Below are 17,369 nucleotides of genomic sequence, written 5' to 3'. Positions count from 1 at the left end.
ACCTCCATTGGCCAACAGCGCGCATGAGACATCTAGCCTTTATTATAAGGCTTGTTCGACTTCACCTAGCGATGCGCAGACCGATCGGCGGCTGACTTAAAGCAGTGCATGCCGGTTAGAAATTTTGTCCGACTTGAGACAACGCCAACGGCACGTGACTGTGACGTATGTCAACAAAGTATCGCGAGAGCGATTCGAGAGCAGGCGGCTGATGTAGCCGCTGCAGATTCTCAAGGGTGGCTGCGGGAGGCTGCTCGAGCTCTGATGACGACACAGCTGATCCACGATTGGCCGATTCGCCGTATGACAGCGATCACGTGCGTTTCATGTTTATTCTAAAAACTTATGTCACGCTAATGCTCACAAATCATTTATTTATAACAGTAAAACCTCTTTTCATGTAGTCGCGATGTTATATTGTCATGTTTATCAAACTAAAACTGATAAAAACCGTTGACACCACTTCATTGATAGTGTATGTTTATATGTTGAACTTTAATCTTGTCCAAATAGACGCTTTATTAAGCAGTACATAAAGTTTTGGATGAAAATATCATTTGAAACATCTGTGTATTTGAGAAATATTGCATTTATTTAACTTCAGCTGTGATAAAGTTTGCAAACGCAGTGCAAGCGTCACCACGGGAAGCAGAAAGTGTCCGACTTCACGTCTCCGTTTGCAGCTCCTCCCCGCCTGCACTCGGCTACTCTCGCCGATCGCATCCATCCAGCCGCAGCCGATGTCGAACACACCTGTCGATATCTATGGGCAAGAACACATGAGGGCATAGAGTCACATGACCAGGGAACACATGACAAAACCAGGAAGTGCATGACAAAACATGACTGAAGCTGGCCCTGCGTCCCAATTTGCATACTATCCATTCTAAATAGTATTCGAAAATAGAATTAGTATGTCCCAAATCATAGTATGTTGAAAAGAGTATTCCAAAGATACCCGGATGGTTTTCTATTTCCGGTCCGAATTCGAAGTATGAATCGATGGGCACTCCAATGGCTGATATTGCCCACAACCCACTGCGAGGTGGATGTTGATTTGATTAGAACTACAAACGCGGATAAAAAGCGTTAAAAACTACAAACATGGTGGATGTGTGAGTCTGGCAGTTAAGTAGACAAGTTTAGATAAAGGGGTTTGAGTGAACAACTATCAATATTTAACCTGCCAAAAATATATTTATTCAGTGTTGTCCAATTTATATTTCACCTGCAGCAGCATTGTGAACTTTTGTAATGACATGTTTGGCCATTAACTTTTAAATGCATCATTATATTTAAACTGCAAACACATGAGGAGAGTCTCTGCATTAAAGACACACAAGTGGCAGATCAACATGCGGCTACATTTCTCTCCTATACGGTAGGAGATTAAACTGAATGTGGAGGATTTGAACTGTGACGAATCTGACGATGATTGACAGGGCAGTTAAACGGTGACGGGATGCACGTAACTAAGCGACAGAGTCCGTTAAAGATGACGAAGTAGTATGTCCCAAAGCTTGCATACTTTTCTGCTACAAACTCAAAAGTATATACTTTTTCTTCACAAAAAGAGTACATACTTTTAGGACGTAGTATAAGTAGGCGAATTGGGACGCAGCATGAGTCTCATTTTGTTAAATTTCGAAGGCTGTCCTCAAACAGAATTAAACGAGACGTCCTTCGTAGGACACACAGGCAGGAAGCATCACGTTGCTATGCCAACAAGTTCAGCCTCTCTAACGCCAGTTATATGAATGAAAATTATTTATAACTTGAAAATGACTATGAAATGTTTCTTGTCTTGACAGCAATGTACTGTTCTAAACGTTTAAAATGCACTAAACAGTTGTAATCCTGTTCACCACATATCTGTTTGAGGTAATAGAGCATAAAAAACAACAAAAAAAGCTAGAACTTCTTAATTTAAACACCATACCTATGCTCGCATGTATATCTGGTGGTGGTGCCGTTATTTCATATAATATAAAAAAAATGACGGTTGTTAATGGAGACGCAAAGAATTGTGAGTTATGTCCAGCCGTGAAGGCTACACTTCATGCACACTCCGAATTCCTGTGAAAGAAGGACGCATTCGAAGGTCGCATTTGGAGAGTCCTACTCACTTTTTTGAAATGAGACGGCCTTATGACGTATGCAGACTTCGAATGCGACCTCCGGAGGACGCAGCCTTCTGAAATGAGACACAGCTATTGTATTTAAAAACATGAAATGAAATACAATAAATTAAAATAGACTGACATAACATACTGTGTTTGATATGGGATTAAAATAATGGGCAGTGGATAAGATATAAACTAATGATTAATTATCCTCAGGAAGTGCTTTCGTCACCGTCACATCACTTCGCTCACTCTTGTTTGGTGGTCATGGTGGCTAATAAGCAGCAGAAATGCATTTTTAGACCTTTTTTGAGTAATGTTACTACTAACATGGTTAAGAAAATTTAAATTGAGAATTCTTCTACAATAAAGTGCAATGTAAGTCGCTTTGGATAAAAGCATCTGCCAATTGCTTAAATGTAAATGTAAATGTAAAGTATGTAGCCTAAACAACAGCGACCCTGACCTTGACATGACACAAACTCTGTTAACGTTAACATGTATGTTCTCTCTCTTCTCTCAGCAGTATGCTGAGGTCGGGGCACATGATATTTTACAAACGTGATTATGAATCATTATTTCTCCAAATTTCTCCATTATTTCTTAACCCTTTGTGCAGATCAAGTAAGAGTGTGTCTGTGTACGATTCATGGGCTTCAAAACATTGTGTGGTGTGGGACAAGACCCACCCACTTTTTAAGACCAATGATATTGGACCCACTCACTTTTATCGTCTCAAATTCAACACTTCTGTTTACCTACCCCTAACCGAGAAAAACTTCATTTTTCAACAACTTTGTTTCCACTTTTCTAATATTTTCTCTATTATTATTGAAAATAAATGCCTTTTCCGATCTGATATGTGATGGAGAAAGGGAGTAGAGTGAGTTCGGCAAAAGGCGGATTCGAACCTCTGATCGATTTTCCAAATTCAGTTGTTTGTACAAGTTTTTCTTTAGTAGATTCTCCAATTACTTTTTACAGATGGGTATTAAACTGGTGGCTTTTGTCTTTAATTTTCAACCATTTTTCCTGAAGTGAGTCCACTGGATTACAGAGAGCTGTCTGCATGATTTTAAAATGATTTCTTATCAGCCAAGAATTCTTCTTATAGCACTCATTTAAATCTATCCACGATTAAGGGAAAATTCTTTCCAATAAAGCTAAGATGCAGTGACAGTGGTGCAAAAGGACACAATTAGAATCTTAATTTTAATTATTTTTTTAGCATTTTGCCATATCCACTCATCATACTGTCAGCAGAACTACAAAAACTAGGTATGGAAGATTGTACTGAGGACAGATTAATTAATGATACTAAGTAAAAGAACTACACCGCCGTTCCTGTCGGTGGGACATGTGATCTCCCAATAACATTGATGAAAGCATACACAAGTTAAAAATAATGTTTGATGTGTAACAGGTTGTGTATATGATGCAAAGTGTGAAAATAAAGTTGTTTGGACATGAGGACATTATATGAATAGAAAGAAAGCATGAGTAAGAACAAAAGAAAGTTATAAGTTTAAATATACAATTAGAAATAATATATCATGTTAATGTAAAGATAGAATAAGTTAACGCTACAATGCAGTTTCATGCTTAAGACATATTTTGGAACCCAACATTTTGGAATAATAAAGATTTTTAATGTTTTAAAAATAAGTAATTTATGTTCACCAAGACTGCATTTATTTAATCAAAAAAAATTATATATATATATATATATATATATATATATATATATATATATATATATATATATATATATATATATATATATATATATATATATATATATATATATATATAATTGAAGAACATTTTACGAAATTTTGAGAACATGTTATTGTGGTTTCAGAGTAACACATTTTTCCTAGATTGAATATTTACTTGCCTTTCCTTTAAAAGCTTTCATCACTTATAAGGATGTGTTCTATGCCATTGCACATTGGCATACATCCCAGTGCTGAGAGCTTTCATTTGTAGGTTAAATCAACTAAAACACTTTACAAAATAAAGTGTACCTGTCCTTGAATCACTCTCAAATGTTCAACTTACTTTCTAATCACACGCTGGAGGAAAAAAACAAGAAAAAAAAAGATTTAATTGTTGCATGCACATTTTAAAAGTACATTTCACATTTAGAATTAAGTAAACTCTACTTAAAGGTGGTATAGGTAGGACTGATCTAAAACACGCTTGTCCAAATTTGTTTAAACTTTCTTTATATGTCAATACATAATTTAAATGCAAGTACTAGTAAAAATGGGGGGGGGGGGGGGGGGGGGCTGTGGGAAGAAACTGTTCCTATGCCTAGATGTTCTAGTGGCCAGTGATCGGAGTCACCATCCTGATGGTAACAGTTCAAACAGGAGGTGTCCAGGGTGAGTGGAGTCTGTGATGATTTTACCCGCTCTCTTCCTCACTCTGGAAGAGTACAAGTCCTGGAGGGTTGGCAGGTGGGCACCAATAATCCTCTCTGCAGCCCGGATGGTACGTTGCAGTCTCCTGATGTCTGATTTGGTAGCTGAACCAAACCAGACAGTGATGGAGGTGCATATAACAGACTCAATGACAGCTGAGTAGAACTGAATCAGCAGGTCCTGTGATTGTCCCACTTCAGGTCCTGAGAGATGGTAGTTCCCAGGAACCTGAATAACTCCACTGTGTCCACAGTGCTGTTCATGATGGTGAGTGGGGGGAGTGCTGGGCTGTTCCTCCTGAAGTCCATTATGATCTCCACCGTTTTGAGCACATTCAGCTCAAGGTTGTTATAACTGCACCAGACAGCCAGCTGTTCAACCTCCAGTCTGTAAGCAGACTCGTCACCGTTCTGGATAATGCCAATGACAGTGGTGTCATCTGCAAATTTCAGGAGCTTGACAGAGGAGTCTTTAGAAGTGCAGTCATTGGTGTACAGGGAGAAGAGCAGTGGGGGGAGAACGCACCCATAGGGGGCGCCAGTGCTGATTGTAAGAGTGCTGGATGTGCGTTTACCCAGTCTCCCTCGCTGCTGCCGGTCTGTCAGGAAGCTAGAGATCCATTGACAGATTGAGGATGGTATGGAGAGCTGGGTCAGTTTGGCTGTGATGAGATCAGGCATGATGGTATTAAAGGGTAACTAAACCCTAAACCAACTTTTTTTAGTTAATGATCTGCAAGACTGGGGCTTTATTAATACTGTTTATTGATTAGAGTAAATATTTTGACATTTGGGTATAAAGTGTTTTAATTCTATAATATGGTGTAAAAACGTCTTAGTGCTGCCCTCTCAAGGTTGAACGGTGGCTACTGCAGTTAAATTTTCCTATTGGACGTTGTGGTGCTTCGTGACGTAGGATGGTACTTCCAACGGCTCACTACCACGCCCCTGGCACGAGCTCACCACACCCTAAGAAATGTTTTCCCTTGATCACATGATGAGAACAGCTTCAGTCCAGTATGAGCGCTCATGTTACATAAAGTAGAGAAACATTATGAATGAAACTCTGTCGTCACTTGCTTTCAACATCCTAATGAAAAAAATACAGATAAATAATGCAGTTGTAAATACATGTTAAGCTTTTCTTTTGATATTTTTGTCGCCCGTCATGTCTACAGATAATTTTCATACTTCAGACTCTTTCAGACAAACCCTGACACGCAAATGGTTGCCGTGGTAACGAACAACAAATCCATACCGTGCTAGACTGCTGGTGTATGTAGTGTAACTTTTATTTGAGGAAATCTGTTGAAATAGGCTATTAGGTTTGAACTTATTGGTCCTGCGCTATTTTAGTGACATTCAGTATAAGGATCTGGCTGTTCAATGTTCATAGATTAGTTAGTGGTCTCATTCACTCTTGCGCTGCTGCTTCGCTAGAATGAATGAATGAATGAATGAATGAATGAATGAATGAACGAATGAATGAATGAATGAATGAATGAATGAATGAAGGCGCATCGTCGGCATCGGGAGTTAACGCAGTTTGAGCCAGCGGCTCGATTGATAAGGCTCTGTGTCTACAGACATTTCACCCTCCTCCACTTCAGGTGAAGGTGGTGGAGAAAAGTCCTCTACTTTAGATGACCGCTCTGTTGCAAAACTACTGTCCTTACTTGAGTCACTATCCATCTTTGCGAGTCTGACAGCTGTCAAACAAGTTGTCACTGCGGGTCTCAGGTGCACGCCCCCCCGCTCAGCCCCGCCCTCGTCTCTTCCCCTCTGTCTCCGCTGGGCTCTGCCCACTTTTGCAGCATTTTTCAAATATTGGCAGTGGGCGGAGTTAGGCTGTGAACAAGGGTTTAGTTACCCTTTAAAGGCCGAACTGAAGTCCACAAATAGGATCCTTGCATAATTCCAAGGTCTTTAGAGATGTTGCAGGATATAATGCAGTCCAATGTTGACTGCATCAACCACAGACCTGTTTGCTCTGTAGGCAAATTGAAGAGGATCCAGCAAGGGTCCAGTTATGTCCTTTAGGTGGGCCAACACCAGTCTTTCAAATTACTTCATGACAACAGACAGGAGAGCAACAGGTCTGAAGTCATTTAGTCCAGTGATTTTAGTTTTTTTGCGAACGGGAATGATAGTGGAGCGTTTGAAGCAGCTGGGAACTTCACACTGCTCCAATGATCCGTTGAAGATCTGCGTGAAGACTGGGGCCAGTTGGTCAGTGCAGGCTTTCAAACAAGCAGATGAGATGCCGTCTGGGCCTGAAGCTTTCTTGGTCTTCTGTTTTTTGAAGACTCGGCTCACGTCCTCCAAACAGTCCTTAAGCTCAGATTGGATGGCAGTAGGGGGGAGGAGAGGGGGTGCAGGAGGTGATGGTGAGGGTGTGAAATGTGCAGATCAGAGCGGGTGTGAGGTGTGAGACTGGGCTTTTCAAACCTGCAGTAGAATGCATTCAGATCGTCAGCCAGTTGTTGATTCTCGACAGCTCGGGGGGATGGTGACTTGTAGTTGGTGATGTTCCTCAGGCCTTTCCAGATTGATGCAGGGTCGTTGGATGAAAACTGTTTTTTCAGCTTTTCAGAGTAGCTTATTTTAGCAACTCTGATCTCCTTTGTCAGTCTGTTCCTGGCTTGGTTATACAAGATCTTATCCCCACTTCTGTAAGCATCCTCTTTGGCATGACGAATCTGTTTGAGTTTCCAGTAAACCATGGTTTATCATTTGTGGATGATAAGAATGACCGGGTAGGAATGCATGTATCCTCACAGAAACTGGTGTATGATGTTACAGTATCTGTGAGCTCATTCAGATCGGTGGTAACAGCTTCAAAAACAGTCCAATCAGTGCAACTGAATGAGGCTTGTAAGTCCTGCTCTGCTTCATTAGTTCATCTTTTTACAGTCCTTATTACAGGTTTAGCTGATTTCAGTTTCTGCCAGTAGGTCGGTATAAGATGAATCACACAGTGATCAGACAACCCCAAAGCTGCCTGTGGGACGGACTGATATGCATCTTTTATTGTTGTATAACAGTGGTCCGGTATTTTACTGTCTCTGGTGGGACATGTAACGTGCTGTCTGTATTTTGGCAGTTCACAGGAGAGATTTGCTTTGGTAAAATCTCCAAGAATGATTAAAAGAGAATCTGGGTACCTTTGTTCGGTTTCAGCTATTTGTTCAGCCAGCTGTTGCAGTACTGCGTTCACACACGTGTCTGGAGGAATGTAAACATTCACGAGAACGAACGAGGAAAAGTCTCATGGCAAGTAGAAAGGTTTACAGTTTATGAAGAGCGCCTCTAAATTAGGAGAGCACATCTTCAGCGTTGTTACATCTGAACACTAACTTTCGTTAATGTAGAAACACAATCCACCACCTCTCGTTTTCCCTGTAAGTTCCGTGATGCGATCCGCTCTGAACAGCTGGAAGCCCGGCAGATGTAGTCCGTTGTCCGGAATGGCTTCACTCAGCCAGGTTTCAGTGAAGCACAGTGCAGCAGAGTTATTAATAGCTAACATAACATTACTTACATAAAGTTACATAAAGTTACATAACATTACTTACATAAAGTTACAATGTTATACACTTAGCCATTAGTAAAGACGATAAATACTCAATATGTTTAGCTCAAGTTGATCGCTGTTGTGTTGAATTTCGCAAAATTTAACTTTAGATAACAAAATGCATGTGTAAAAAAGCTAGTACACAGCATCCAGGAACTTTGTTTTAGAACTAAGTTAGCTTTAGCTACTACTAATCAACAATGCTTTCATCATGGAAACTCTTACATGCAAAACACAGTATATGTTATGAATCTTACACGAAATTCATCTTCATTACAGTATAACTGATGTTATTGGAAAAACATGATGCTACCCTTTTTCTTTGCCTTATAAATATAACTAGCTTGTGACCAAATCAAACAAAAATATATTTTAAACTTTACCAGTATCGGTATTCTAGCTTGATAGTGATTAGCTACTAAAAGACATCTTATTTGTTTATATTCATACTGATAAAGTTTGATTTTTTTTATTACATGTGATTCTGACATGATGTCACTACATGCACACTGCTCATCTGAGGTAAATAATGCATCTTCCAGCTGAGCGGCCGGTGAGGCTCGGTCATGTATTTTGGGGGCATGGCTTTGGAAAGAGCCCAGAAGGGAGATGGTGTAGTGAATGGAAATAATGAGCTGTCTTTAAAACAGTCGTGAGAGGTCTACAGACACTCATTTTTTATACTTTCTTTTTCAGAGTACTTACATTTTAATGATGTATTGATATATAAAGAAAGTTTAAACAAATTTGGAAAAAAGTTTCTTTAACCAATTCCTACCTATCCTACCTTTAAGTACTTAAAATTAAAAAAGATAATAAGTTATTTTTTTTAACTTTGCTTAAAATGTTGAGTAATTTCTACTTAATTGAAGTTTCCTTTGCAATAAAGCCACACTTTTAAAGTGTAGGCTATACTTTACTTAGAAAAGTATACATTTCTCATCGTTTTTGAGTATGCATGTGTAATTTTGAGTAGGCCCTCTTAAGGTCGACGACATGGACGTGCTGAAGCTCTCTTTGCTTAAATTAGCTCAAAATTATTATCAGATGTAAGTAATTACCTTGACAAACTATACATCATTAAAAAGATATAAGACATGCACGTCATCAAAGGCGCTTGGATTATATTTGTTTGAATCCTAAACAGTGAGCTTGTTTGTATATGGATTCACCTTCACCATTTATCTCAAAAATGATGATCATGTTGGGTAAGTACTCTGTGTATCTTTAAATTATTCTATTTTTTTACAACGCAGGCAAAGATAGTTTATTCTATCGTGCATGCAGACAGGGTTGCCAACATTTGACAACTAACGTAATGCGTTGCTTCGTTGCTCTGATTGGTTGTAGGTCTATCCAATTGATGCCTTTCCTGGTTCGGTTGAAAAACGCCCCATAATCACAGCCCAATGGAGCAGTATCAGACTCATATTCTGACTAGAATTGAGCATGACCACGTCAGGCTAGGTGCTGCCTAACAGGATCAAATTAACTCCAAATGTCACAAAATACTGAACTGATTTCACCTATTTACTGTGACTATTTACTGTTTTCTTTTTATAGCAGAATTCAACTCGTTTTGCATCATTAGTTTCCTGGTGATCACAATGAAGCTGCTGTGAAGCATTCTATATTGTATAAATCGCTGTAAAAAATAAAGTCTTACTTGACTATAATATTGTGCTATGATATCACCTAGTTCACTTGTTATCCAGCAAACACAAAGAGTGATTGTGTCTTCTGAATATTTTTTAATATTTCCTAATATCTGGTAGAATTCATAATCCTTTTCGAAGCCATTTTACTTGCCTTTTCCAATGAGATATTCGGCTTCAGGACAACCTTAGAAGTAACCAGGGTGGCATGGTGTCTTGGTGGGTAGTGCTGTCACCTCACAGCATGAATGTCCAGGTTTAAGACCTTTCTGTGTGGAGTTTTACTTTGGCGTGGGTTTCTGCCACAATCCAAATGTGAAAGTGTATATTCATCCATCCAGGGTGTTCCCTGTCTAGGATGGCCTGAGATGCTGGGATATGCTCCTGCATATTTGTGACCCTGCTTAAGGCAAGCAGTTTAGAAAGATGGATGGCTCGTTGTTTGTGGTAATGAATGGACCAGTGACTGTCAAGCTCAATTAAAGCACCAATATACAACTTATTGAATTCCAAAATTCAGAAGACATAGATTCACTGTACGTATTTAAATGAATAATTATTCCTGAAAAATATTGCCCTCCACAGTGTTTCCTGAAACATTAACGCTATGTCATTAAACATATGGTTGTTAGCTTTTTACTTATATTATCCAAAGGTACATCAGCTGGCAATCCAATGAGCAGTAAAGGCTTATGAGTAATTTTAAAGAGAATGATTGTTGTGGGGAGTTTGATCAAACTATGGCAAAACAGCGAAAATATGGCACTGTATCTGTAGGGTCATTTAATGTATGTGTCCTATTTCATCCTTGAAAACTTTAGTCCCCTGGCTACCATGTCAGAAGCTGCAATAAAAAAAAATGATTTTGTTGGGAAAAAAAATCAACAGAACTACCCCCTCAGCCCTGAAATTCAGGTAGTTATGTATATATAAAGCTGCGTTACGCTTTTATTGAAAAGCTGTGCTTTTATTGAGTAGGTCAACAAAAACAGAAATGAGTGATTTACACCAATAATGCGATGCGGCTGCTCTCCTGCTGTGGAGTGAATGGAGACACTATGGCGAATATATTATGATAATATAAATTACACTTTCAAAGGCCAGTGAAGGCATAATGCCAGTTAGTGAAGGGTTGATGGAAAGCACCTGGTAACATAACACGTAAAAAGGTATACCTAAACTATAATACTGATTATCAACATTGATACAACATTGTCGCTATATGATAAATTAAAATAAGCTGATAACATCACAGTTTTTTTCCACAACAAATGTACCAAATTAAATTTTGTTGCAATATTGTTCTGTTTAACACTGTGAAGATGCTTTGAAACAATCGTCATTGTAAAAGCGCTATATGAATAAAGTTGATTGATTGATTGATTGATTGATTAAAGCAACTAACATATATTTGAGGAACATGCATAGAAAAGGTCTATCTTTAGTTAGGTTATTCCTGTAGTGTCTTCGCAGCGTGCTAAGAGACAACGTTATTGGGAAACTCACCCATGTATAGTTTCTGTATCTTGTTTGGTTTATTTTCCTGGTTCATTTTCCCCATAAGGAAAATGTCCCCATAAGGATAGTAAAACCTGAGATCACCTAAATTTTGGGGACCATCCAGCAGTCCCCACTTTTCAAAAAGCTTATAAATCATACAGGATGAGTTTTTTTGAGAAAGTAAAAATGCAGAATGTTTCCTGTGATGTGTAGGTTTAGGGGCAGGGGCAGTGTAGGGGGATAGAAAATACGGTTTGTACAGTATAAAAACCATTACGTCTATGGCGAGTCCCCACAAAGATAGTGAACCAGACGTGTGTGTGTGTCCCTGGACTACAAAACCGCAAAGTTGTAAGTCACACAGGTATATTTGTAGCAATATCCTACAATACATTGTATGGGTCAAAATGTTCTTTTATGCAGAAAAATCATTAGGCTATTAAGATCATGTTCCATGAAGATATTTTATTAATTTTACCGTATTATTCTACTGTAAATATATCAAAAGTATATTTTTGCAAGTAATATGCGTTGCAAAGGACTCCCATTTACGTGTCTCATTTTAAGAGACAATAGTAACGGAAACCAAATAGCACAATAATTATTTTTGCATACATCTGCATGCACTTTACACATTCAGATCATGCCTCCAACATGCTTCTGTCACATTACATTCACCTTCTAATGAGTCTGCATAAACTTCAAATCTGAAAGAGTTCAAATCTAAAGAGTTCAAATCTGAACAAAAACAGCACATATGCACATCACCATTTAGAGCAGATTCATAAGCAACAACATAATCCATTGTGTCGATCACAAGATATTAATTACAAAATGATGTAACATATTTGGCTACATATATCCCTTCGTGTTACCGGGATGCAATATGTGGTCCAATGTTCCCAGAACCGTCCATGCTTGTCTTCCAACATGTAATAACACAAAATAGGTATCATTTTAAAGCTTAGAAACTCAGCTTTTAAAGCATCTTATGCCGAGCTCAGACTGCACGATTTTCAAACTCGTAGAATGGACAATGACAGCTCTGTCCTGTCCGCAAACTACGTTTCATAAGCAAATGGAAGTGAGATCACACCGACTGAAATTCTCTCACGATACTTGAATTATTATTAAAAATATAGACTGCGAAAAGCTTGTGATCCAAATTGTTTGTGCACTAACTTGCAGAAAAAAGGAGAAAAATAAAAAATATATATTGTGGAGGAAATGTTTGGGGTGACATAGGGAGCAATGATTGTGTTATTCAAAGAGAGACGGAGATAAATAAATAATTTTGCACTCAAGCAAATATTTGTGCTTTGTTTCTGTTTGATATAATTGTAAGTTTATCTATTAAAACTGATATTCTGGTCTATAACTCTTCGCCGAACCTCCCGCTGCCCTGTGCCTTGCAATCCCATTGGCTGTAGGTCATCGCCGATTTTCGTCATTTTCAGTCAAAACACAATTCATAAAGCAGCCGTTTGAAACACCTACAAGTCCAGATATATTTAGCAGGCCAAATACCTCACAGCCATCTGCGACTCGTCGGCGATTCTCTCTGATCGCGTCTTTGATCATTCACACTGCGTGATTGCCCCTCACGTGCACGAGCAGCGATTTGCTTGTGATTTTGGGCATCCGTCGCCGATTTCGCAAAACCTGTCAGTGAGTCAAAATTGGGCCTAAAATCAGGCAGTCTGAACATGGCATTACCATTTTGATAAACTCTTATGGAGTGCTGAGTAGTCCCTATAAACCAGAGTGTACCACCACCTGTCAGCTCCACATTGCAGCAAAAACATTAATAATCATATTTTTCCAAACTACTGCCTTGAGTCAAGGCAGGTGTCATTTGAAAGCTTAGAGTCTGAACTTTACAATGCAATTCGATTGACTGCTAAGTAGTGCTGAGTGACTTGATTAATAAAAGGGAAATAAAATCATATTTTATTTAACTAAAAAAGAAATGTATCATTTCAAATGGCATTTTTACTCCTAACTTCATGAGACATGCACAGGTCGTAGAAAACGTAGAAACATCAAATTATAAACATCATACTAATTAAAATTAGTCCATTAATTTATTCGTTTTACAATAATTAGTTTTTAATGGGAGAACGATTTGAAATGTTAAGAACTAAACAAAAGGGCTACTTTAGTTCCAAATACTGTAACTTTTGATTATTTATGCTATCACCACAAAATGTTATCCAGATGCAGCTGTATTGTCCAGTTGTAATTTAAACTATATGTTTTAAAGTTTTAAAAAGTGTTCTATCAAAAGATACCTACCCTTTGACTCTCGCTAAAGGATTTTCTCAATATTTGGGAAGAAGGAGGCAGGAGCCGGCAAACATGAAACAGACTTTAATCAAATAAATAAACAAAACGAAAGTAACGCATAATAAAACATAATAATACACATAATAAAACATAAACAAAACCATAACATAAAGTCCAGGCCTGGTCCTCTCTCGTCCTTCACTGGTGTCGCTCGTCCTTATATGTCTCCGAGCTCCCTCATGAGAGGACTCGCTCCTTCCACGTCTCTCGCTCCTCTACCTCGACACAATGCAAAAATCTCAATTTAAAATAATCTACCTTTATGACTGGTTTTGTGGTCCAGGGTCACAAATTGGTATACTAGGTTAAAAATTAAAAATACTAGGTTCTACACTACATACCATCAACCCCTGAATAATGATGTAATTTCAAATCATTTTAATTAACCCACCAATATTCATAAATATTTATTACCAGTAGTGGCAAAACTGTAATTGTCTAGATTGCCAATATGTTTAATCTGTCCTATACTACAACATTCCTTTTTGTTTTTTTTTATGTATTAGAACAGAGCAATTTACCACTTGTGACATCAAAACATAAATCTCTTTACTCTAAGGCTAATAAATGTGTCACAATCAGCTGCTGGGTCATTATTTAGTAGAAAGACATAACTCCACGGTTCGCTGTCATTCACTCTGAAAAGCATTTTAAATGAGTGCATTGAGTGCTGTATGTCACTGATTGGGTCTTTAATAATTTCTGTGCATGGCCGCATGTTAGTCTAATGCAGTGGTTTTTAAACCTGTCCTGGAGGCACCCCAGCCCTGCACATTTTGTGCGGCTCCCTCATTTATCACACCTGATTCAACTCATCAGCTCGTTATTAGAGACTGCAAGAACTAAATTGGGTATGTCTGATAAGGAAAACATAAAAAATGTGCAGGGCAGGGGTGCCTACAAGACATGTTTAAAAACCACTGGTCTTAATGCCACATCCACAATATTCCATTTTAATTAAAGAAATACATTTCAAATGGAAAAGGCAACAAGGTCATTTTCTACAGTACCATATTAAATGGGTCATGAACTGAGAAATACAATTTTCCTTAAGCTTTTAACATGTAAGAGGTCATCATACTGATATATTATTTCATACGTTTCAGAACTGAAAAAGTCTTGGTTAGTCCAAAAACAGCTTTTTTTGTTACCAAGCGCAAATAACACTTACGGAAGGAAAATATATTTACCAGTATATTACTTGAAATATATTATAATATATTGTAAATAAATGGAATGATATTATTTCTCAATTATAACTTTTTTAATCATACTAACATTATAATAGGAAATATTATAAAACAATAAAACAATGCCGTTTATGACCCCTTTAATGTGTGTGAAGTGCTAGGGGAAAAAACTGTAGTGTGATGAAGGGTGAATGCAGTGAAACACTTACAGTACTGCATTTATGACAAAGAACTGCACTGATTCAGATGTCATGATAATCTATCAATAAATGCACAGACCTTGTTTCTGACGTTGGCGCTGCACCACTGCGGATTGAATACACTGAATAATAAGAAAAAAGATACGGAGGAGCTAAAGCCTGCTGCCATTTCTATTAAAGGGGACTGAGGCTATCAGAAATCTATGTACCGATTACAGAGTTAATCACAATTTTTTAGAGGGGGGCTGGGTGAAGCCCCCTCTAAAATTACTTCAAATGTAAATGAGATTTGATAGCTATAGTCATGTTTCCACCACAGGAACTTTCCCCAGGAACTATGGGTGTCAATCTGTGTGTTTACTCAGAATTTTATTTCAACCATCATTTTTGTTTTGTTTTTTTTTTGTTATCTGAACCATAACAGGTGATCTAACTTGCATTGATCTAACACTTCCTCCATTTCTGTTCTTAGGTGTCACAACTGTCCTGACTATGACCACACTGAGTATAAGTGCCCGGAACTCACTTCCCAAGGTGGCCTATGCAACAGCCATGGACTGGTTTATGGCAGTGTGCTATGCCTTTGTCTTCTCTGCTCTCATTGAGTTTGCCACCGTCAACTACTTCACAAAGCGCAGCTGGGCCTGGGATGGCCAGAAGGAAGCCCAAGAGATGCGGGTAAGATAGACCATTTAAAATGCAGGAGTATGATGTCAAAATTGTATAAAAGTACAGTACTTCCTGTACACTTGAGTGCTTATATTTTTTGAGACCTTGTCATAGAGTTAATGGGTGCACTATCATTTGAAAAAAAATATCTGAAAGAAGTGACCTTTTTCTTTAAATAAAAATTGCAGAAAGCTTTACATTTAAGCTTGTGTACTTTAAAGTGTACTTACTCAGTGTAATCAATCACTGTTTCATTTTTCCACTGTCAGTTTTTTTACAGAGTTCCTCCCCACAATGAGCAATAAATATTCAGCATATAAATCCTAAACTAATGTGGGCTTTCTTGTTAGCAAGCTTGTCACTATTGTAATTTTTCATCGAGGTTGTTCCTGTTCAATACATTTGATGCTGCCAACCTTCTCTTTTTTCCCCCACCACTTTTGCTTGCTCTTGATTATTGCCACCCTCTGTCCTGGCCCTGATAACCTCTGAAAAATGAAGTGCTTAGAGCTAATGAATGTGAATTGCTGCAGAGAAAGCTCAGCAAGGTGCCGTATTGCTCACAGTATGAGAAGATATTTTACCTGGGAATCACTAATATAAATTCCTGTTTCGTCCTCTTGTTGTAACCCATGTTTAATCTGTCGAGAAACACTTTACTTCTTCATTAACTGTTCAATAGAACAGCTTCAGTGTACACGAGAGAACAATGCAAAACTGATAGCACATATAGGCTTGGATGATAGAAGGAAAGCTGGCTGCTAAAAATGTAGTATTGAAGAAATAATGTGACAATTATGTATACTATGAATAAATTAAATTAAACTTTTTCTAACATAATTTAGTAAATTACATGCACATTTTCATAAACTGGAAGTTTGGGGGAATGTTTAGAAAATGTCTGTTTATGACTATGGGTGCTCCAATTGAAGAATTCATACATCTTTATTTAATAACTTTATTTGAAAACTTTCTGTGAAAATTGATTTCACAACTCTCTCTCTCTCTCTCTCTCTCTCTCTCTCTCTCTCTCTCTCTCTCTCTCTCTCTCTCTCTCTCTCTCTCTCTCTCTCTCTCTCTCTCTCTCTCTCTCTCTCTCTCTCTCTCTCTCTCTCAAAATGCTCAAATGGCTTCACATAATCAGATTGCAGCTATGTCCCAATTCAAAGGCTCCATACTTCGAAAGCTGCGAAGGTCGGACTGAGCATTGTTAAAAATGGGACGGTTTATCCTACGGAGGACTGTTCTTGTTGCCTAGCAACTGGGGGAAATTCACGGCAATTTTTAAAAATGTAGGCCCTCAATTAATGTCTGTACCATCCTGATCAGAGCACCCCTATTAATAATGCTACATGACAAAAGAAAGGCATGAAATAAAACCCATTATTGTTATTGGTGATCGGTATTGGCTAATACTGCTTGCTGTGATCCTGTGATCCAAAAATCCTGATCGGAGTACCTTAGTAACTCTTACTAAGTAACTGTAATCTTGGTTCCATGAGAAGGGAAAAAAAGTGGAGCTGATGCTGTGGGGAACGCCCTTTGCCAGTGTCTGATCACGTGTAACAAACACCCCAATTGATTGGCTAATGGCAGTTTTTGACGTCATGAAAATAACGCTCCAGAATAAAGTGTCAGAGTCAAAAGACGTCAACCTCCAGGTGCAAAACTGCCATATACTGCTTAG

At 38.3% G+C, this 17,369-nt stretch overlaps 1 protein-coding gene across 1 annotated transcript in view; it reads left to right on the top strand.

Annotated features, from left to right (window-relative positions):
• Nucleotides 1–17,369, top strand: part of gabra3 (gamma-aminobutyric acid type A receptor subunit alpha3) — a 485,101-nt gene that overhangs the window by 400,669 nt on the left and 67,063 nt on the right. Inside the window, exon 9 of the mRNA XM_067424515.1 lies at nucleotides 15,486–15,691. Coding sequence (XP_067280616.1) covers nucleotides 15,486–15,691 — 206 coding nt within the window. The remainder of the gene's footprint in view (nucleotides 1–15,485; nucleotides 15,692–17,369) is intronic.

The sequence above is a fragment of the Pseudorasbora parva genome, chromosome 18 (genome assembly GCF_024679245.1).
Source record: "Pseudorasbora parva isolate DD20220531a chromosome 18, ASM2467924v1, whole genome shotgun sequence".
Classification (NCBI taxonomy): domain Eukaryota; kingdom Metazoa; phylum Chordata; class Actinopteri; order Cypriniformes; family Gobionidae; genus Pseudorasbora; species Pseudorasbora parva.
This window is presented reverse-complemented; position numbering and strand designations above follow the sequence as displayed.